This window comes from Alligator mississippiensis, chromosome 5 (assembly GCF_030867095.1).
Source record: "Alligator mississippiensis isolate rAllMis1 chromosome 5, rAllMis1, whole genome shotgun sequence".
Taxonomy (NCBI): domain Eukaryota; kingdom Metazoa; phylum Chordata; order Crocodylia; family Alligatoridae; genus Alligator; species Alligator mississippiensis.
The window spans coordinates 153,886,195-153,910,196 of NC_081828.1; the positions used below are offsets into that span (position 1 = coordinate 153,886,195).

A 24,002-nucleotide genomic window follows, 5' to 3' on the forward strand; every position below is an offset into this window, starting at 1 on the left:
CCAAATAATGGACAGATTCAGCTACTATTGATAATGTTTTATTCTACTAATCAAATAGATTCTACTTGCATGACCACCTTCATACAAACAGGCAGCCTCCAGTAACCAGGATCATACTGCCTACAATAAAGAATCTCCAACTCTGACAAGAAGTTAAAAGATCCGACTCGCCCTATCCCTCCCTTAAGCCAAAACAATTAAGTTCATAAAACTCAGGAAATCAGACAGAGAAAAAATGAGATTTTAAACCAGGCTTATTTTAAATAAGTTTATTATAACTAAATAATATAAAACACAGACATCTTAAAACATTTATTGAGGGGAGGAAAAAAACGCTAGATGCAGAGTAGTGTTTTGTTGGTGCAGACAGTATAGACTAGAGACTCCAAACCAATGTTGGAATCTGACCTCTTTTCTTTTGATTTGGTATCAGTACTATGTTTACAACACAACAGAAGAAGGTTTATTAGCTCCTGTTAGTCAAAACAAAATACAATTAAAATACAGGGCAATACACTTTCCCTTTACTTTAAATAGTATAAATTTAAGTAAGGCTCACTATAAATGGAGCTTGCTATTTATAATATGAATGCCCAATGCAGATGGGGAAAATGGAGGGGATGGGAAAGGGAAATGTACAACCAATCCATGTGCCTTATCGATGTTTGATATTTCATTCTGTAGTATGATTTCTTTGCTATGTTTAGTTAATTATAATGGTCTGGATACATGATAAAACAGAAAAACCCATAGGAATCACACATATTTTCAAAACCTTTTTTTAAAGGGATCAAAGAGCAAAATATGAACTCGTGAACTTTGAGACGGAGTAAAACGAGTTAGTGGTCAGGATATTGAACAAGGGAAATGTTTAGATCTTAATGCCTTTGGCACACCTGGGGTGTTTGTTTAGCCTTATTATGTTAAAGGAAGTGTATTTAAAAATAACACAACACAGAAAAACCCTAAGGCCAAAACCTATGTTTTGAACAAGCATGCACATGACTGCAATGAGTAATTTGTCCACTTAAGCCTATACAAACATGTGAGTGCATACAGGTACTTGTCTGTTAATGATCCCAGTTCAGAAGAGCTTTTTAATATGTGCTTTTGTCTAATCCTTGTTCAGGATAACATTTAAGTCTATTCTTCTCTGGAACTTAGATATGTGCTTAAAGACAAAACATGCTTAAGCTCTAACCTGAGCATGAATGCTTTTCTGAATCAGAAGCAAAAAAAGTGTCAAGTCCATGTTTTCACATTGGTTGGTAGTAGGGCCATTCTGATGTCACAGCAGTATTTAAATTCATCACATGGACCATAACCATGACCAGCCATATCATGGCACAGCCTCACTTTCATGCTGGGAAATCAGTAAATTCTGCCCATATCTCTACACAAAGAGAGGTGACATTATTGGGAGCATTTGGCAGCCTGGAGCCTTACATGGTTTTATTTGTTTGGAGGGAAGACGGATCTGAATTCAGCTGTTCTGCCTTGATGACTTATCAGCAGGCTGCAGGCCAGGGACAAGAAATAAGCCTGTCTCTGAAATTGTGCTTTTGCCAATAAAAGGTAAAAACTGCCAAATGCTGAAGTACCTCAATTTAGATTTCATAAGTGAAATTAAAACTTCAAAGCATTTTAATTTCCTTGGCACAGTGTTGTGGAGCCAGGGAGAGGCACTTCAAAAGAAAGGGACTGCATGCTTCATCTACTTCTTCTGCTCAGCTGTCACTTTACAGCTTGGGCCCTTTTTTAAAGTCCGTTTTTAAAATCACTTTATGCACAGTCAAGGTAGCAGTTTTCAACTCCTCATTTTAGCTCCGCTTTGAGCTGAAAGCAGAAGCCCTGGGTGAAAAGCAGGAATGAGACAGGAAGTAAAAAGGGGTGTATTTAGGCTTCAAGCCCATTCCGGATTTTTTTTTTTTAAACAAAAGCTGAAGAGAGGGGAGGAAAAGATCAGTTATATTTTTGAAAAACAATATGATATTCTACAGTGGTCCACACACCTTTGAACTGCAGTAATACCACTTAAGCTCCAGTTCTTTGGGCCATCACTGTGTAGCTCATTTTTGTACATACAAAGCCTAGAAACTACAAAGAAAAGCTTGACAGGGTTTTTTTTTTTAAACTATGAAATATATTCAGTGCCATAGAGCAAAAAGCCACAGTGAACTTATCATCGCTGTTGCTTTATTAGATTGCTTTTCCTGTAATGACAGTATAAGCCCCTTAAAGTACCAAGCAGCATTTCTTAAACATTACCTTAAAATGGAATTTTGTTTAGTTTTAGTGAGTCACACTACAGCAGCAAGACGAAATCCCAAGGTAGTTTTCAGCAGTCTATTAATCCATACCTCTAAAACATTTTACCAATTTGTACCATTAGGGTGCTACAACATGCAATTGCTGAGTACAATATCTTAAAATGGGTGCATTTTAAAAGTACCAAATAAATTTAACAAATGATATCCATTTCTAAGCAGAACTCTCCTGATATTATTGGGGAGCTCTGCTGATCCTGATGGCACTATATTACAGAGATATGTCCTTATTAAAATATACTGACAGCCTTTATTCAGCACTATACAGTGTTTCTATCTGATTGCTTTGGGATTTACCTTGTCTCAACAAGGAAATGCATCAGATAGTCTTCTAGTGTCACACATTCTGCTGGCATTCTAAACTGAACTATAACAACTTCACAAAAAAGCAGCCTTACATTCCTACTGTAAAGCTACTGTAATTTTTCTTTTTTTGCGCCATGGCTACATAGATTCCCTGAGAGTATGCAACTGCCAGACATCAGCTGAAAAAGTGTTTCTAAAAGGAAGGGCTACAGAAACACTTAAATGCAGGTTAAGAAATCAATGCAGTTCACGCAAAATGTGCAGGAGACTTTAAGAATGTCAGTATCTGTGAGTCAAGCACATTTTAATTTGGTAGTTGACAGATAAACAGTAAGCTTGGTGCTCAGTTGCCAGGCAAGCCCAGATGCTTTTAAGACTAAAAACAAACAATCAAACAAATTGCCCATAACTCTAAAAGGACTCAATTTCATCTCTGAATTTAAATCTACCAGTGTTTAATCACTTGCTCTTTATAATCATTAAAATCCAAAGGAATCTTTACTTTATGAAATGGGCTAATAAGTTTTACAGCAATGGATTCTCATATGTATTTGCTTACAGATGGAAATCTTAGCTTTTTGGCAAATTGACCACTTGCTCAATTTTATCTATTAGGTCCCAATTCTGCAAGGTGCTGAATGCCTTTTATTTGTATTGGTTTCAGTGGGAGTAGAGAACATAGACTCCTGGGACCATTTCAGAATAGAATTAGAGTACAGGAAGCAATCAAGAGGTCCGGCGTTCTCTAAGGTCACAAGCAATCCTGACATCCAATTGCAAGTAAAAGGCCAATTTTACAAAGAGGAGTGAAAACAAGAAGACATATTGTGAAAAGGAGAGTGCCCCTCTGAGCAGGGAATATACCAAACTAGCTACTGGTCAGCCTGCTTATCACAAATGGTAAATTTAGTGGAAAACAGTCAGTTTTGAAAACAGACTCAAATGAGGTCACTAAGTTTTCTACCTTGGAAACAAATAATGATGACATACTGGGGATCCCCCTCTGTACATCAGGGGAACCTTGAGCAAGAGAAAACTCCAAGTTTTATTTTAACTTCACAAGTAACTTATTGTTATTTTTGACAGGCTCTCTCTCTGCCTTTCTTACCCTCCCTCTCCTGACTGATATTTGTGTGGAAATGTGGACTGACTCCACTACCTTCCCAGAGCACCAGCTAAAGAACAAGAAAGCCAATTTCTCTGCTTTGGGTAAGTGAAGAATCCTAGCTATAAGTGTGAAGGGATATAGGAGGGGACAGCCATTCTACTGAACTGTGGTGTTTCTTACATTCATGGTAAGGAGAATTATATGTGAAAACCCCTATGCATATGGCTTGATTCTCAGTGCTGGAATAACAAAGAAAATATTGGTCAAATTTTCAATTCTATTTTGGTAGAAGTATATAAAATTCATTAATTTTCAAGGAAGCACAGTTCCTGGACTCCTGTTGCTACCAGTGAGAACTGAATTGTAGATAACCAGCAGCTCTGGGAAGAGTGCAAGAGTGAAATCAAGCTGTTTATATAGATGCTGAACTACAGTTTTTGGCATTCCCTTCAGGTACCAACATTTGAGGGTTTGTATTTTACAGAACTTTGTTTTTCTTAAAGTTGGCAATTTTCAAAATTCCTTGCCTCAACCACGAAATTATTGCTTAAACCTGTTCAACAGGAAGCTAGGTACCAAGCAATGTACACTTCACTAAAGTCCTCTTGGTATCCATGTTTTTTGCTAGATCTGAACACAAGTATTTCTCCTAGGAAGGGACCATGTTTGCAACCTGCCACTGCATTATTATTCACTCTGCTCCCAGACTTCCTTTCCTCTTCTCATACATTAAGCAAAACTCACCCCTATGCAGAAGTCCTAAACATTATTTAGCGATCTTCTTGAGCACAAAAGTGAGTTTACATAGTGCTGGATCTATCCATAAGGGACAGATTCAGCCTTAGTCATTTAACTAGCTTCAGGGCCAGCCCTTAATTCTTTTCTTTAATAGTAGCAGTGGTGGTAATGATGTATTTATTAGCATCACAAGAAAGAAGTAACAAAAGTCTCCATTATTCTTAATTCTCATTCAGTCATGTGCTTCTGAAATACATGGGTACCAGCTACAAACAAGTGATGGCCTTCTGAAGAATTTTCCTAGGATTCACTTATTTCAAAGTCAGCCTTTTGCAATCACCTTTTTAAAAGAAAGGGTAATGTCAACCTAAAGGCATGTTTATAAAAATTAATTCTTAGACTGCCTTCTTGTGCTTAAATCACACACAAAGACACACAGCAGTTACATGGTTTGTTTTTGACCAGGTCATTGTAAAAAAAAAAAAAAAAATGACTGGGCACATTTTTCAAACACACCTAGTTGACTTTGAAACTTTGAAGCTTATGTCCCACTGACTTTTATTGAGATTCAGGTGTTTTTAAAAGTTCTACTGTATTACCATGGTAAATACAATAAGACAAATCTTCAGCTGGACTCAGCAGAGCTTTGCTGACAAACAGCTTAGAAATCTGAACCAAACACTCCTGCAATTAGCACTGAAGGCACAGGAACAACACAAGTGCAAAAGGTAGCAGTCATGGTACTGGTGCAGAGATGAGGATGATATATCTTTAAAACCTTCCTGCTCTTTACCTTCCTGTGCTGCGATATCAGCAACAAGGCTGGCATCATAGTGAACTTGAGGATTATTTTTTAAACACCAAACATACAAGCTTGATGCCATCAGATGAAATTGGAGGGGATATCTGGTAGAAAAATTCCTTTGAACAATAGTTCAGTAGCACTGGAAAGAGACCTCAAATTCATTAACAGAGAGGGAGAAGGTGGAGTGTACCCAGGGCTATGCAAGGTGTATACTCTTAAGTTGGCCCAAGAAAGGGGCAAAAGGAATACAGTTAAAGGCTAACTCTTGGGAGGCCTTCAAAATATTTGAAGGGGGCTATACACATTTTCAAGAATAAAAGGATGCACTCTAAATTAAGCTCAAGATAAGGAGTAAACTTACCACTCGACCCAGTGGCTTCACTTTTGCCCTCCAGTGCAACAGATGTGGAAGGAGAATAGACATTGATACTGACGCTAGCATCACAACACAGACAGACATAGAATGGGCATGGGAAAGACAGCAACATTAACATACCACCAGTTCTCAGAGCTAACATCACAACTGCCCTTCTGGACATGTGCCTGGCACCTGTGTAAAATGCTAGAGTGAGAAAGTCAAGTTCTGCTCTATTACATTTGTGTAAATGATTAAACAAAATTGCCCCACAACCCCAAAAAGATTTTTTTACCTGAAGGTATTCACCATGCAGCCAGCCATGACCCTAAAATAAATGGTACCTCTGCATTTAAACATAAACAAGCATTTAAAAAAATATGTACATATAAAAAAAGAAGCAACGATTCCTTCCCCTCCCACATTAAGGAAGATGTAACAAACAGAAATGCTGTTCAGAAAAAACTTTGTTCACAAACGCAGTCCCTGAAGTTTCAAGGCACTGTCTCGCTGTTGTCATACCACCTCATCTGACTCCAAGCCATGTACTTCATAGAGAGTGTCCAAGATATTTAGCTGCTTTTCCATGGCTGGTAAGTAAATGTTGAGGTCTCTTTGCATTCCATTATAAAAAGCTTCCTCCTGGTCTTCACACTGCTTTATAGATAGTGCTGCCACAAAGTCTTCATAAGTTGGAGCTGCCCTTAAAGCTAACTGAGAGAGGAACACAAGTTTAAATCCACAGACTTGGATAAACACAGCACAGATGGAGAAAAAGATCATATACCTATTGGTTTCTAGCTCTATTAATTTTATGAAATCTTAAAAATAGTTTCAATGATATTTTGTAAGTTAAGGCATTTTATTTTTTAGTATTTACAATAATAATAAAATAACACACAAACAGAGGTAGTGTAGCGAGTTAAAACAAGATTTTAAAAGTAACGAGTAACCATTGGCAGTTTAGTTTTGGGGCCCATATCCCTAGACATTCAAGAGGCCTGGTTTCTAGAAAGTGCTAGCACTGCAAGTAGTGATTTTTTTCCTTATACTTGAGACTAAAATAATAACATATTAAATTGATCCATAAGAATATTTTCAGGGGGAACCTATACCCAATTTTCAGAAGAGACTCAGACAAAGGAGTCAAAGACCTATGCTTAAGCCCTTTTGAAAACATTACACCCAAATCTTCCTACTTGTCCCTCAGTCATGAAGATCACAGTCATCAGATTTGCCTGGGACTTTAAAAATTATATTGCAGATGATACATAACAGACACCAGGGGTGGCTGCTAGCTTGAATGTAGATTACTCATATAGAGTGATGGAGGAAACAAGTAAATAAGTGAGTTTTGCTTTTACGACTAAGTCTCCTTCACTCCCAGTTCAGTGGTTTTCAAGATTTTTTAGACTCAAGACACCCTTCCAAAACTTTTCAAAATTCAGTGGCACCCCATTTTAACCCCTCCCTCCCCCTCCCAAATATCAATATTTGGATGTAAACATGATCTCACCCTATTACTAATTAACATGGTATTAACTGATGACAGTTATGTTTATTCACCCCACTACCACCACTGCTGTGGCCCAGTGGAACTGTGCCACGTACCTCCTGCAGAGCAAGACTGGGAAGTGACTGTGGCAGCAGCACATGTTGCCGCAGCCCTTCCTGGTCCAACCCTACATAGGGTCTCTCAGAAAGAGGCACACGGGGAAGGTGGAACTCTCTCACATATCTCTGTTGTCAGAAGGCAAGTTGGAAGCAAAGAGCTACAGCAGAAGCAGTATGCCTGCTTGCTTACAATGCAGGCAAGTACAGCTTTCTCCTGCAGCCACTTTTCAGTTTGCTTTTGAAATGTCTCATGAAAACAGAGGCATGCGGGACAGTTTCACCCTGAACAGTGGTGGTGCCAACATTGTGGTGCTAACAATGTGGCAACCATGGCAGATTCTTGCAACACCTCAGTTGAGAAGCACCACTCTAGTCCTGCATACCTCCATAGGTAGTAAGCACATCTTCATGGCGGAGAACCCACTTTCAGAAATGTACTTAAAAACAAACACCACCATGCTGGAAAGATGCCAATAATGACTCAAGCTTTATTTTTAAAATTTAAAGAAAATCCCAATGAGACTGCATGGCCACAGACTCTCCTTGTTTACATTTTAATACACTATATTAAAAGCAAAAAAGTATACAAAACAAAACAGGTCAATACAGGCCACATTCTAGCCAACCATCTGTACCAGTAATTAAGGAACACACTTACCGCAAAGACCCCTCGCACAACCCAGCCATGGTGCTGCCGTAATGTCCTTCCATATGCATTGTCTTAAAAGAAATAAAAATAAAGAGTTTCCTACAATAGCTTTTAATGTTGTTTCACCTTTGCATGATAGCAGGGGATTAAGAATGTTTAAAGGCTAATTCATTCCAATTAGGCACAAAACATGGTTCTTTTTGCATTTCAATAGTATTTAATGGACAGCAAGATAGAGGAAGTAACACAATCATGACTTTTGGTTTATATTTTCAGCTCTGCTGCTGACATCTGTTTTTCTGGATACTGTATGTCCTCTGCAGCACAGGAGAAGCATGTTCCTTTCATCTACTTTACAGCAACCTGGGACTAGAAGAAGGGCAAATTGAGGTACTATGGGTCAGATTACAGGGGGGTCAGAGAGAAAGGGACTTAGTAGTGGGGGTCTATTAGAGACCCCCACACCAGGGGGACGAGTTAGACCTAAAATTCTCAAGACCGCTCTCAGAGGCAGTGCGTTCAAAGGACCTGGTCGTCATGGGTGACTTAAACTTCCCAAACATCTGCTGGGAGGAACAGGCAGCCAGGTCTGCCCATTCACCTAAGTTTCTAACCTCCTTACAGGACCTTAACCTATCGCAGGAAGTACGCATTCCCACTAGGGGAAATGCCTTACTAGACTTGGTGCTGGCCACAGAAGACGACTTGGTGGGGGATTTGCAGGTGCAAGGTAACCTAGGGGATAGTGACCCTCTATTGATAGAGTTCACTATCTGGAGAAAGATGGGAAAGGCAACTAGAAGGGCAGAAGTGCTACACTTCAGGAAGGCCAACTTCAACCACCTCAGGAGATTAGTTAGGGAGGGACTGACTGGTAAAAGCCTCAGAGAGATGGGAGTCCAGGAAGGGTGGGCATTAGTCTCAAGGGACTAATCCTGCAGGCACAGAAAAGGACCATCCCAATACACATAAAGGGGGCAAAAAAGCAAAGAAACCCTCTTGGTTGAGCAGGGAAATCCAGGAGAGCCTGGAGGGGAAAAAAAGAGGCCTAAAGGATGTGGAAGTAGGGGGCAGCCACCAAAGAGGAGTATACCTGCTTGGCTCGAGCTTGCAGGGAAACAGTGAGGAGAGCCAAAGCGGAAATGGAGATTAGGCTGACAGCAAAAGTTAAGGATAACAAAAAGTCATTCTTTAAGTACATAGGAAGCAAAAAGAAAATGCAGGGTAACTCAGGGTCCCTTCAGGATGATCTAGGGCAACTGGTAACATATAGGATGGCCAAAGTGGAGCTTCTAAATTATTTCTTTGTATCTGTGTTCCTGGACACAAATACAAATACGCATCCCATTCAGATTTTAGGTAAGCCCAGGATAGTTACCAAGCCACCAACTGTTAGTGCTGACCTAGTAAAGGGGCACCTGGAGGGGCTGAATGTATTTAAGTCAACAGGCCCTGATGATCTTCATCCTAGGGCAGGGGTGGGCAAAATATGGCCCGCAAGGCCACTCTATCTAGCCCGTGGGGCCCCTAAAAAATTGAGAAAATTAATATTTCTCTGTCTTTGGTTTCTGTCAAAAAGGACAGAAACCAGGGGCAGTAGGACCCAGGGGAATCCTGGGCAGGCTCCTGCAACAGCAGGGCCTTCCCAGACCTGTCCCCCCCAGCCGAAAGCCCCAGCAGGGGCTGCTGGCCTGGGAACACGTGGCTGCCCGGCGCAGGAAGTTCAGATAAGGGAGGGGGTTAAGGGGGAAGGGAAGGGCAGGGAAGGAGCGCGGGGAAAAGCGGCTCCTCCCCTGCCCCATGGCGGTGCTCTCTGCTGCAGCCACTCAGCCCACAGGGCTGTCTTGAGCAGGCACAGGCAGCCTCAGGCGGGCTGTGAATGGCTGCAGCACAGGGCACTGGGCATGGGATGGGCGAGGGACTGCTTTCTCCTGCTGCGCTCAGCACCAGCTTGTAACCCACCCCCGCTGCAGCCTGGGCCCTGTGCTGGCTGCAGGCTCCCTGCCAGGGCCCCATTACGGCAGCAGCATCTGCGGCCCCCCCGCTTGCTGCCCTGGGCAGTGTTTGCTGCTGCTGCCTGCCCAGAGCTTGCGCTAACCTGGTTTCATTTTACAATCAGGTCACAGAATGCTTGGAAGAAGGAATAGAGGTAAATGTTATTTGCTTAGATTTTAAATAGGCCTTTGACACAGTGTCACACCCAATTCTTATAAATAAACTAAACAGTTGCAATGTAAATTATTACACAGTCTGGTGGGTAGAAAATTGGCTTATGGGACGCACCCAGAGAGTGGTGGTAGATGGGTCGGTTTCTACCTGGAGAAATGTGGGCAGTGGAGTCCCCCAAGCCTCTGTCCTGGAACCGGTACCATTCAATATTTTCATTAGTGACTTGGATGAGGAAGTATAAAGCACCCTATCCAAGTTTGCTGAAGACACCAAACTATGGGGGGAGGTACACAAACTAGACAGCAGGGAGCAAATCCAGGCTGATTTGGAGAGGCTGGGGAAGTGGGCTGAACAGAATAGGATGCAGTTTAATAAGGATAAGTGCCATGTGTTGCACCTGGGGAAGAAGAATCATCAACACTCCTATACCCTGGGAGGTACCACTCTAAGTAGCACAACTGCAGAAAGGGATCTTGGAGTCGTAGTTGACTCCAAAATGAACATGAGTCACCAGTGTGGTGAGATAATAAGTAAAGCTAACTGCACTCTTTCTTGCATAAGTAGGTGCATAACAAACAGGTCTAAGGAGGTGATACTTCCCCTCTGTGCAGCATTGGTCAGGCCACAGCTAGAGTGTTGCATCCAGTTTTGGGCACTGCACTTTAGGAGGGATGTGGATGGCCTGGAGAGGGTTCAGAGGAGGGCCACTCGTCTGGTTCAAGGCTTACAGAAAAAACCCTATGTAGACTGATTGGGAGACCTGAACCTCTTCAGCCTCTGCAAGAGGAGGCTGGCAGGTGATCTTGTGGCTGCCTACAAATTCATCGGGGGGGGGGGGGAGGGAGGAAGCAAGAAATAGGGGATGCAATGTTTACCAGGGCGGTCATTGGAGTAACTAGAAATAATAGCCACAACCTAAAAGGGAACAAATTCGGAGTGGACACCAGGAAAAAATTCTTTACAATGAGCATTGCCAAAATATGGAATACGCTTCTAAGGGAGGTGGTGCTGTCCCCTTCCTTGGAGGTATTTAAAAGGAGACTGGACAGACACCTGGCTGGGGTCATCTGATCCCAGCACTCTTTCCTGCCCAAGGCAGGGGTTCGGACTCGATTTTATAAATTTCATAGACATTAGGGCTGGAAGGGACCTTGGAAGATCATTGAGTCCAGCCCCCTGCCCAAGGGGCAGGAAGTCAGCTGGGGTCATAGGATCCCAGCAAGATAAGCATTCAAATGTGTCTTGAAGGCGTTCACTGTAGGTGCTTGAACCACCTCTGGTGGCAGGCTATTCCAGACCTTGGGGGCTCAGACAGTGAAGAAGTTCTTCTTTATATCCAGCCTGAAATGGTCTTGCAGGAGTTTATAACCGTTTGACCTTGTCATCCCTTGGGGCGCTTTGGTGAACAACTGTTCCCCCGGATCCTGGTGGTCACCCCTGATAAACTTATAGGTGGCCATCAGATCACCCCTGAGCCTGCGCTTTTCCAGGCTAAAGAGTCCCATAGCTCTCAGCCTGTCATCATAAGGTCTGTTTTCCTGACCTCTGATCATGCGTGTGGCTCTTCCCTGGACTTTCTCAAGCTTCTCCATATAGTTTTTGAATTGTGGAGCCCAAAACTGGATGCATACTCCAGCTGTGGCCTCACCAAGGCCAAGTACAATGGGAGAATGACGTCCTGGGATCTGCTTGCGAAGCATCTATGGATGCAAGCCAGCATCTTGCTTGCTTTACTAGCTGCAGCATCATATTAAAGGCCCATGTTCATCTTGTGGTCAAACATGACCCCCCAAGTCCCTTTCATGCTTAGTGCTAGCCAGCGTAGCACTGCCGAGCCTATAAGGATGCTGCAGGTTTTTCCTCCCAAGGTGGAGAACCTTGCATTTTTCGGTGTTAAACACCATCAGGTTCTCCTCCGCCCATTTCCTGTGCTTGTCAAGGTCAGCCTGGATCACCCTCCTGTCCTTAGGTGTGGATGCTTTACCCCAGAGTTTGGTATCATCGGCAAACTTGGCCAGTCTGCTTCTGACTCCAATGTTCACATCATTAATGAAGATGTTGAACAATATAGGTCCAAGGACAGAGCCTTGGGGGACCCCACTGGTCACAGGGCACCATGACGATTGACTTGCATCAACCACCACCCTCTGGGTCCGACCACGGAGCCAATTCCCCAGCCAGCAGATCAAGGTGGACCCAAGGCTGCAGTTGGCCAGTTTTGCCAAGAGGTGATCAAGGGATACCAGATTAAAGGCTTTACTGAAGTCAAGATATATGACATCAATCTCCTCTCCCTTGTCCAGGTGATAGGTCACCTGGTCGTAAAAGGAAATGAGATTGGTCAAGCAACACCTACCCACAACACACCTGTGCTGGCTATCCCTCAGGATGTTGCTGTTGGCCAGTCTGTTAAGAATGGCCTCTTTAATAATCTTTTCTAAGACCTTCCCGGGGATAGAGGCCAGGCTGATGGGCCTGTAGTTTGCCGGATCCACTTTCCTCCCTTTCTTGAAGATAGGCACCACGCTGGCCTTCTTCCAGTCTTCAGACACTTCACCAGAGCGCCAGGAGTTCTCAAAGATCCGTGCCAGAGGCTGGGCTATGATGCTAGCCAGCTCCTTGAGTACCCTGGGGTGCAGATTGTCAGGGCTGGCTGACTTGAAGATGTCCAGCCTCTCAAGGTGTTCCTTCACAATGTCAACATTGATGAAGGGCAGGGAATCTCCCTCACCCAGGCCTCCCTGTCCTGTAATGAGCAGGGATGTCCTGTGGGACTGGTGAAAGACCAACGAAAAGTACCCATTTAATAGGTTGGCTTTTTCCTGGGTGTCGGTCGTCAGATCTCCCTTCTGGTTTAGCAGGGGTCCAATGTTGCCCTTACTTTTTCTCTGGCTCCCCACATACCTAAAAAAAGGACTTTTTATTGTCCTTGATACTTGTAGCTAGTTGGAGTTCAGTTGCAGCCTTGGCTTTCCTGGTTTGCTCCCTGCAGGACAGGACCAGTGTGGAATATTCATCCTTGGAGATGGATCCCGTCCTCCATCTTTTGTAGGCTTTTCTTCTTAACCACAGGAGGTCTGCTAGATCCCTGGAGAGCCAAGGGGCCTGCTGTGCCCTTTTGCTGCCTTTCCTCTGAGATAGAATAGCATTAGCTTGTGCATCGAGGATCGCTCCCTTGAGGAGCAACCACTCTTCCTGAACTCCTCTCCCCTTGGGGTCATGGTCCCTTAGGGCCGCACTGACAAGCATCCTGAGCTTGTCAAAGTCGGCTTTCCTGAAGTCAAGGACTTCTGTATTGCTGACTGACTTGCCAGCTTTACAGCGGATGGTGAAGGTAATCAGCTCGTGGTTGCTGTCACCCAGCTTCCCATTGATCATTAGGTCGCTGATTAGGTCGTCCCTGGTTGCCAGTACCAGGTCGAGCAGCACTTTACCTCTCGTTGGCCTGTGGACCCCTTGTGTCAGATAGAGGTCATTCATGCATGAGAGAGAGCTTTGCGACCGCTCCGATTTAGCTGAGCGCTCTTGCCACGAGATGTCTGGGTAGTTGAAGTCTCCCATGATAACCACGGACCTGGAGCATGCGGCCTCAGCCAATTCCCTGGCGAACTCCTGGTCAAGCTCTTGACTTTGGGTGGGAGGTCTGTAGTAGACTCCCACCATCATGTCTCCTGTGCCGTGTTCCCCACGAACTTTAACCCAGAGGGTCTCCAGCCATCAATGATCTAATAGGTCCCTTCTGACTCTAACATCTATGAAACTATGAAACCTTTCAAATATTTGAAAATTCTTGTCAGGTCCTCCCTCAATCTTTTTCTCCAAGTTAAAACACATCTAGTTCCTTCACCTTTCATCAGAAGACTGCTGAGTACCAGGTGGTTTTCTCTGCACTTTAAACAACAAGAAAACTCTTTAAATTCAGAAAGCTAATAGTGGGTATTTGTAGTGAAAGTTTCAGGTATCAAAGCACCTTACTAGGGGCTGGAGCACAAAGTAAGGAGGAGACTCAGATTCTATTCTTGGCTCTGGCTCTGCCACTGTGTGATCTTGTTCAAGACATTCATACCAAAGTTTCAGTTTGGATGCCTAAAGCCAGACATCCAACCCAGGGTTCAGATAACTAAACAAGTGGCTTGACTATCAAAAGGCATACAAATTAAGTTGACTTTTATCACCCCTCTCAGCATGATATCCAAGAGTATCTCAAATATCTGGAAGTAACCCAACTGGAAGCATATGTGGAAGTAAGTTCCCTTCATCATCTGAAGCTGCCATGGTTTGTTTAGTTCAAAGTTAAATTTAATTTATTGTATTGTTCTGATTTAAGTCTACCTTTTTTTTCTCTTCCAAGAGAGCCTTAAAACTTCCATGACTTATACGTGGGCACCCAATTATAGTTCAACGATATAGATTTTTGGGGATGATACTGATAGCTGATTTTTAAGGAGGCATATCAGCCAATACCAATCCAATTTCTGATACCAGCCCCACAGCTTGAAGAGCAGTGTCCAAGTGGTAAGTCTGTTGTGGTGGAAGGGAAAGGGGGAGGAAAGGAGCATGGGGGGCAGATCAAGGCCCCTGTGGTGAGGAAGGAGTGGGGCTGAAGCTGGGGAAGGGGTAGGCGCTGCCCAGCTGGGGCAAGGCAGGCATGAGACAGAGCTGTGGCTTGTCTGGGGGGCACGGAAGGGGGAGCAGCTCCCGCCACTGCATGTCACTCGTCTGGGAGCTGCTTGTCTGGCAGTTCGTCCGGTGCTCACCTGTTTGTCCACCGACTCCCATCGCTGCTCCTGCCACTCGTCTGGGAGGGCATGGATGTGGGGGGGGTACCCTGGATCTCTGTGGGGTGAGGTGGGGCAGGTGGTGCCAGGACTGCGCTGGGCTGCTCTTGGGGCAGGCAGCAGTGGCGCTGGGAGTAGGACTATGCGGGGGGCTGCAGCCACCCCAAAATTCACCGTAGCCCCCCCATTGGCCCCACTCCTGCCCACCTCAAGTGCAGCCTAGCACAGCCCCAGCCCCACCCACCCCACACAAATCCAGGGACACATGGCCCCCACCATGCTCTCCCTGATGAGTAGTGGGAGAAGCAGTGGAAGCCGCCAGGCGAGTGGTGGGAGCCGCCCCAGCCCCCACAAATGAGCCACGGCTCTGTCCCGCAGCTCCTCAGCTCCAGCTGGGCACCAATTCACCCAGCCCCTGTCCCAGCCCCACTCCCTCACTCACTGCAGGGGAGGGGGGGGGGGGTTGATCTACGCACCCCCCCATGCCCCTTCCCTCCTCCCTCCCCTTCCACCACAGCAAACTTACCAGCTGGGCAATGCTCTAAGCTGCCAGGCTGTGCCCCTCACCGCCTATGTGTTGCATTGTGGCTACGCATGCACAGGCCATTTATTAGCCAAATTATCAGCCATATCAGGCCAATTTCTAATACAGACAATTTTCTTTATATCGGTGGTGATGCAATATTGGATTGATGTATCAGTGCACCTCTAAAAATTAGCTAGTCAGATTTTTTTCAGTTAAATTTTTTTTTTAGCATTTTACTGAGTTTAACCCTTTGGGTCCTTTTCTTAGTTATTTGATTCTCCTGTGGGATTTGGAAGGCCAACAGCAGTTCAAGAGCTTTATCTGTAGTCATAACTTTTTCTCTGAATACAAGTCATTTTTTCTAAAATTGCAGCCAAGAATGTGGGTTGACTTACAAGTGGAGTCATCTTATGATCAGAACAATATAGTATTGGGATATATTTTGTGTGCACAATAAGAGCTAATTAAAGGACAGTTAAATCCAAGATAGGATCTGTATTTAGTTCCAAATGCAAGGCAGCCTATGGTTACAATTCTGACACAGTGAATTCTAGGAAGGTTCTCTCTCTCCATGTTCATGATCTGCTAATCAACAGTTTCAAGTTTTTAGCTGTCTTGGGAGGTTCTGGTTGCAAAAAGAGGGGTGATCTCTCAGACTGACACAACCAATCCAGATGAAAGACTCTGAATAACAGGAATTATGAATATGAGTCTGCATCAACTGGGTGCAGACAGCAAAGCATTGTAGACTAGCTAATACATTTTTGGCCAGTTATAGCTTTCTTTATATCATGAGGCTTCGTTTTTAGATAAAATGTAGTTGCAGAAACTGAGGGTGAATAGTACAAACATGTTGATCAAGATGGCCAGCAGAGGAGGGTGCTCAGCTTGAAGGAAGGATACTTATTTAACTGATGAATTGTGGTCATAGCCTCTTCCAGCTACAAGCTAGAAAAGCATAAGGTATTACTATAAATTTCCTATGTGGATTGGTGACTTTATTTTTTCCCAACCATTCCCAGAATGGTTTGGAAGAAACTGATTCTAAACAAGCTAAACTATTAACGTGGTATTGAATATATTATTACTTTTTATTAAAATAAATGCAAGAACATATATGCAGAAATGCGGTGTCCCCCAAATTCCAATATTATATTAGATGTGTAATGTTTGTGGTATGTAAACATCCTTATTACCCTACCAATAACGGCAGAAGAAAATGAAATGGTGGCATACTCTTCTTTGTTAGACAAGGATCTGCCTTCTGCGTAAAGCACATGCTAACTATGCTCATTCTTATCCTTCAACTACAGAAAGATGGGCTGCCAATAATGCAGCTCTCTCTAAAGATACATTTTCAATGAGATTATGGGTTTCAGAGAAGTTATAGGTTGGAGTTGAACAGGAACAGTAATATTAAAATTGAAAAAAAAGCTCAATTATATATTAAAAAAAACAAAGCAATTGGCACTTACTCAGAGCTGTTTGAATATTCTTTTCACCATTCTTTACTTCTGTCAAAAACCCCTTCAAAAACTTTAAGCCTCTGTCAGGAAGGAATCAAAAATGCATTTCATTTTTATTTCAAAAAGTAATTTTTGAGGCTGCATAACATAAGAACATAGTTCTAAGACATTTTAGCAACAAGTATGAATACAGTTGCCATGTTAGTGGCTTACTGAACTCCACAGAGACAACACAAGATGAAGGCTCTTTTTTGGCCTACTCATAAGACAAAACTCAATGTAAGTAGCAATGTATATAGTGAGATGGCTTTGTTAAAATCCTGTCTCCCTTTCAATCCCTCATAAGGGCTGTCCTAAACAAGCTGTACTGCAAGATAGCATACGCAACTGGTAGGAGGTGCCACCCCTGACGGCCGACACTGATGCTGTCAGTAGGGCTGGTGCTCTCCCTGACAAGGCCGCCACCGTTGTGCGGGTGGCCCCCCCAGATTGAGGAGGCACCAGCCACTCATGCAAGACAGATTGTGTGTTGTAGCTTAGTCCCATCATTGACTCGAGGGCCAACACGAATAGTCAAGCATGATTATTTTGTCACTTGGCTAGCAGAAAGAGTGCGCTTAAATTATTTGCATGGCATGGAAATCTAAACCCAAGTTTGGACTAACGTGGGTGGCAAATAAGCTTGCAAGAACTGCTTCCTACATTCAGGCAGCACTGGTGAAGTGATCTTGGTTACTTCTTAAAATTAAATTAAAGGTTAGGCATTTACCTTTTCAGCCACAAGAGGGCTTCTGTAGCAGAGTTTCTTATTTGTGCTACCTCAGCACTCACTTCGTGGAATATTATCTTCTGCAGAGTGTTGAACTCTTCTTTGTTGGTTATATATTTCTGATTTATTTTCTGAAGAAAAATGCAACAGAATTTATACCATTTTTTTTTTTACATTTTATAAAGACAAAAAATTCTGTCTCAAATAAATAGACCATTTGCCAGGCCTCTCATAAATAGCAAAAATTATGGTTCCCATAACAATTACTTGTAATATACATGGGGATACAGATGCCACATTTGAAGGAAAGAAATGGGTGGGCCTTAACAGCCACCTAGCACTTAAATAAGGAGTGGCAGCAACAGGCCGTAAAGCAGTCCTATCTATTTTCCCTATTTCCCCCCTCATCAGCAAATCTAACCACACATATTCAGCAAAGCTAACTGTACTTCATTATGCATCAGCAGGTGCATGACAAACAGGCGTAAGGAGGTGATACTTCCCCTCTATGTGGCATTGGTCAGACCACAGTTGGAGTACTGCATCCAGTTTTGGATGCTGTACTTCAAGAAGGATGTTGATAGACTCGAGAGGGTCCAGGAGGGTTGTATGGTTAGGGGCTTACAGGACAAGCCCTATGAGGAGAGACTGAGGGACCTGGACCTCTTCAGCCTCCACAAGAGAAGGCTGAGAGGTGATCTTGTGGCCACCTACAAATTCATTAGGGGGACGCAGCAAGAGATCGGAGATGCTCTGTTCACCAGAGCACCTCTTGGGGTAACAAGGAACAATGGTCACAAACTGACAAAGAGCAGATTTAGGCTGGATATCAGGAAAAAACTCTTCATGGTAAGGGTGGCCAAAATTTGGAATGGGCTTCCAAGGGAGGTGGTGCTCTCCCCTACCTTGGGGGTCTTTAAGAGAAGGCTGGATAGGCATCTGGCTGGGGTCATCTGACCCCAGCACTCTTTCCTGCCTATGCAGGGGTTTGGAATCGATGATCTGTTGAGGTCCCTTCCAACCCTAGCATCTATGAATCTATGATTAACTTGATTTTCAGGCAGGGCCCCCTGCTCAGAACCTCCACCCAAAAGAAAAGCAACATAATACTGACAGCAGCTGGTGCAGCAGATTCTCTACTACAGAGGTACTCAACCTTTTGGCTCTGTGGGCCCGATGAATGGCATGGCACTTGTTCAAGGGTAGACCTGCAGGATCACTGCCCGCATCCAATACCATGCCACTTGGATCCCACTTCATCTGATCATCGTGCAAGGCCGTGCCATCCATTCAGAGGGCTTCCCACAGGTCTAGAAATTTGGCAGCAGGGGAAGAGCAATAAACACTGCCAAATGTTTGCACTTGTGGGGAGTCTTGTGGGTTGGATGACAAGACTCCATGGGCCACAGGTTGAGCACCCTTGCTGTATTAGAAGTCATCACAACACTTAAATTGACGTTATTTTCATAAAGATGCTCATTTCAGACAACACCCTTTTCAAAAACAGAGGTCGAAACAGTCTGAATAAGCTCTCATTTTGAATCAGAAATAGGAGTTACTTTCACTCAGTTCTATCTTTCCCACTCCTTGGTTTTTATAACTTGTAAGATTTATGCATTAGCTCAGTGCTAGCAGATATTACAATATCATGTAGTAGGGAAACTGAAGGTGGGATGAAAAAAAAATAAAGGCTATTTAAATTATTACGTCTCCTATTGAAATAAACCTAGGTAGGAGCTACACACCAAAGAATACCCTTTTGGAAGACGTCAACACAGAATCACTGGGTAAATAAAAAAACTACTTACTTGGTATCATACTAGTCAACAACTACATGCTGTTCCCCATTAAAAGTTTATCTTTTTAAGCACTTAAAAACCTCTCAAAGCTCTGAATCAAAGAAAAATTCAGAGCCAGATTCCCAGCTGGTGTAAGTCACTATTGGTGTACCATCTGAGGAATCTGGTCCTTAATGGTTTAGCTGGCTTCTGCTTAAAGAAGGATGTTTATTTTTAGCCTATACGATGAACAAAGGTTAAGTAGCTACTGCTTGATTGTATACCTTAAAATCCTTTCAGTTCAGAATCAGAGCACATGGACACACAACATTAACTATAAATTGGATTTTATTCCTTAGTAAAACTGGAGCAGACAACACACATCCTTATATCAGCATAGGTCACTACATTCCAGATTTTAAAAAGTTACCCCTACATAAGCAAGGAGCAACTATACACGTAGCCATTTGCTCAAAGGACACCAGTTCTCTTGCCCAGGCACTGTCACAGTATCTACTGGGACAGTGGATCATGTGTCCGCTCCTAACGACCAAGCAAAATGGAGGGCAACTTACTCCACAATAATTGTGAGATGCATCCAAATCCAAGGTCATATGCACAGACTGTTAAACTACACTATCTAAAATGCTGTATATCTGAGAATCTCTTCGAATTTAAAGTCTGGATAGATGGAAAAAAAATGACAGTGTGGAAAAAAGATAGTGCGTGCTTTTAGAACAGAATTTACATTCGTTTCAGCATTCTGACCTGGCAGACAGCAGTGTTAGGTTGATATTACAAAACCTCCTAATACAAACTTTCCCAACAAATTCCTACATAATCAAAGTGCCTTATCTACTTCTATATCCTTCAAGCATACCACATTCTTGCTTCCCTTGTACACAAATTGCTTCCGTTTGGTTGAATGCCTGCGCCCAAAGACACTGGTAGTTATATTTACCCATTTGGGCTGTTTAATCTTAAGGAGAACAGCAAAGTTCTGTTCCATTTTGTTTACAAATCAGTGCTAGAAATCACTATTACCTTGATATTACCGACAAAATCCATTTTAACAGGAGCAAAGACTGTTGGTCCAAGTTTGTCTAGAAGAAAAAGGAAACAAACCAGTTTTTCCATTTTCTAGTGCCGTATCTCTGCAACATCCATTTCTTTGTTCTCCAACAGCTTTTCTGAATGGAACCCCCTCTTCCCCCCACTGTGGCGGCGAGGCACCACCACAGGCTCCCAAAGGGGAGAGGGTAACCCCCACGGGCCCCATACCTCAGAAACAGACCCCCGGCAGGGATAACTTACCTCCCGCAGGGCAGCTGGAGCAGGAGCGGGGACCGTGGCCACAGCCGCACAAACCAGCATTATGCCGGCTGTTTAATCAGCTGTTTCCAGCACGGGAAACAGCCAAACCAATCCTGGCGGCCATATTGGCCACTGCGGGAAAGTTTAAAAGCCCCGCCAGAACTAGGGCGGGGGGAAAGCTGGAGAGAGAGCGCGCTGGCAGGCAGCACACTAGGCGTGCTGCGGCTCCAGCGTGGGAAGGGAGCAACACAGCTGCGCGGCTCCTGCAGGCAGCTCAAGGGAAACCTTTGAGCCCCCTGCAGGAGGCAGAGCAGGGGAAGCCCTCCAGCTCCCCGTGGTAGAGGAGCCAGAGGAAGCCTTGGAGTTCTCTGCAGGCAGCAGGGCAAAGGAGGCATCTGAGCCCCCTAGAAGAGGCAGCGGTAAAGGAGGCAGCTCCGCAGCCCTCTCCTCCTCAGGGAAATATTTCTTCTGAGAAAAAAAAAAACCCTGAGAAGGGGGAAAAGCAAAAGAGACCAGGGAAGGCAGGCCCTGGGCCATCCTACAGGGCCGAAAATCACCGTTTACGGATATTCACCCAGTTGGCGAGTGGACGGGGTGTAGGGGAGGTAGAGCCCCGTGGAACATCGCACCAAGCAATTGTGAGTACTGCCGTCTATCGGGAGGGACTGCCGGGAAGATCTCCACTGAAACCCCCCTCTCTTGATAGTTTAACATCAAAGTCATGGCAGGAGAGTCAAGGGGAGGGGAGGGGCTACACACCCGACGGGCCAGGCAGCACGCAAGGCACAAGTGATCACACCCACAAACAAAATTAAAAAGCCAAACCCATAAGAAGGGGTAAATCTTTTTCTTTTAGAACAGGACTAAAACTCCAGAGCCAAAATGTAGCCCACATACTACAGCTCTGCTGTTTGGGGTAGACAGTACAGAGGGACCTCACATTGCTGATGAAGTGCAGAGGCTATGTCTGTTGTGGCACTTTTGCGTGCCATGCGGAAGATGTCCATGGAATGGCCAAAGTTAGAGTTGGGCAGCTAAGAGGATCTAATAGTTAAGGTATGCAAAAAAAAAGGACAGTAGTGGTTTTGTTGAATTTCCATGACATTCCACACACTCCTGTTGTGCTGAAGAAGACGACTGTTAGTTCCTCTCCTATAAATCCTGATACTTATTCAGTGAGCAAAGTACATTTGTGATCAGTCCAGGATGAGAAGAGAGCAGCAATTATATAGAACAGACTTCTACATACACACATGAGTCAATTAAGGTGTCTTTTTCAACAATATTTATATGATATTAACTGAGTAAAGAAGTGAATTCTCTTAATGTGTGTCTTCATATGTTCTCTGGGGTTTGTGAGGGGTGGGGGGGAGAGCAGGGAGGCTTTAAGTAGAGTGGCTCTCGGAAGCTGCTATAGTCAAACCACCTATAACAGTTCATGTATTCAGCATCCTGAGCTTCAAAATGGCAGCAGAGCTGCTTTAACTAAAGCCCATTTGATAAGCTTTAGCTAAAGTGCCCCCACCACCATTTTGAAGTGTGGGGATGCTGAATACACATGGCGTCGAGGCTGTTGGAGCTAATCAAGTCAGCTTCAACGTGCTCTAATTAGAACGTATCAAAACAGGCATTGGGGGCAAGCGTATAGGTGCCTAATGAGCCTAAGCATGACTTCAACCATTATTAGGCCACCAGGCAAAGACCATTCATGGCTTAAATGGATGCACTTGCCACAACAAAAGCAAGTAACTGCTCACCCAAGACTGGCACTATTGCATAACATGATTGCAGAAATTCCTCTGTGGGTATGCCATCATCCTCTTGAAGTTCAATATCACTAAACCTAGAGATAACATTACAAACAAAGATATCACTACTTTAAATATTGCCATTCATGCAATTTGAGAGAAATTACATTGCATATCTGCTTCATACGAATGAAGCAAATTATACACTTATTGAGTCAATGGCATAAACAAGTTCCATTTACTTCACTGCCAGCTTAAGCTATTGGTGAATACCGCCCAGTAGACTGCAAATATAAATAAAGGTCTTTGATCAGAATGGTAGTTTAATTACAGTTGTCTTCCAGGTTGCAACCTATCTGTGATAAACTGGTCTCTCTATTGGGATAAAGATTTCCCCTTATCATAATTAATGGCTAATTTCTTAGAGTTCAATTATTGCTGCCAGATATTCTTGCAAAGAAAAAACAGTTCTATTTTAAATAGGAATGGAGAGAGAAAAAAAATCCACATGAAGTTGCATTTAAATGACAGGGCTCACCTACTAGACTGCCCTACTCCAACCATCACTAGTACAAAAGTATATTATGACCTGCATTATTATGGGACTGCATTACCTATTACTCATGACACTAAAGAAGGTAGGAAAATCTTCTTCTTTCTCCTCTTCCCAACCAGTTTCTTGCTGTAGCGACTCATTAACACTGTTATTCTCTGTGGGCAGCAACTTGTCTTCACCATCTTCTTTAACATCACCTTATATTTAAAAGGAATGGAAAAAATAGTTAGTTTTGCTTCAACTGTTGTTCTTTCAGATGCACTGCTTGTGTCTTGTCCATTCTAGGGGTCTACAAGGCCAGCTCATTCTACTTGAAAAAGCTGTCACTAGCAGTACCTGTTGGCACATGTACCCTGCGTTTCTTCAAGTCTCCAACAGAAACACGATAAGGCAGTGCCACTTTGGCCCTCTCTTAACCCTATGCCTTGGGGCTCATGGTAGTACTGGACTCCAAAGATGGGAAGAAGGGTGGATTATGGACTAAACTTGTCCAACATCTCAGAGAACTACAGGTAAAACAACCACTTAATTCTCTGGGCAATTGTATATGTCTGAAAACAGCAGCAATCAGTGGTGGGTGAAAATGGCAGCAGCAGGAATCAGTGGTGGAGAAGCAATGCTGGGGGAATCGTGGGTGAAGTAGGGGGGCACCAAGTTTGAGAAATGCTGCCATACCCTACTGTGTAATCTAGTCGTTGGTCTGTTGTAATGATTTCCAAGCACCAAGGAAGTGGAATAGTGTCTCCAAGAGGGGAAGGACAAGGAAGTTAGAGGCTGATTGGTTTGCTGTTCTCAATAAAGCAGTCTAATAGACTGCTTATCTGAATACAGATGCTGCTGCCATGTAGTAGAAGAGGTGGCCTTCTAACTATGTGCTGCAGAAAGACAGTATAAGTTACAGGTTGTTTCCACGGCTCCTGCTGTTCTACTGGTGTGTATCATCACCCTTCAGACAGTATACAGGAGGACTGGACAGAAACACTTACTTATCTCAGA

At 43.7% G+C, this 24,002-nt stretch overlaps 1 protein-coding gene across 2 annotated transcripts in view; it reads right to left on the bottom strand.

The window, feature by feature from the left end:
• Positions 1 to 254: 254 nt before the first annotated feature.
• Positions 255 to 24,002, bottom strand: part of PLEKHA8 (pleckstrin homology domain containing A8) — a 45,988-nt gene continuing 22,240 nt past the window's right edge. For both annotated transcript variants that reach the window (XM_014603125.3, XM_059728881.1), the window contains 7 exons: positions 23,065 to 23,203; positions 22,460 to 22,545; positions 20,433 to 20,491; positions 17,611 to 17,741; positions 16,851 to 16,921; positions 7,912 to 7,973; positions 255 to 6,353 (listed from right to left, as the gene is read on the bottom strand). In XM_014603125.3, coding sequence (XP_014458611.1) covers positions 6,156 to 6,353; positions 7,912 to 7,973; positions 16,851 to 16,921; positions 17,611 to 17,741; positions 20,433 to 20,491; positions 22,460 to 22,545; positions 23,065 to 23,203 — 746 coding nt within the window. In that variant the 3' untranslated portion in view covers positions 255 to 6,155. The remainder of the gene's footprint in view (positions 6,354 to 7,911; positions 7,974 to 16,850; positions 16,922 to 17,610; positions 17,742 to 20,432; positions 20,492 to 22,459; positions 22,546 to 23,064; positions 23,204 to 24,002) is intronic.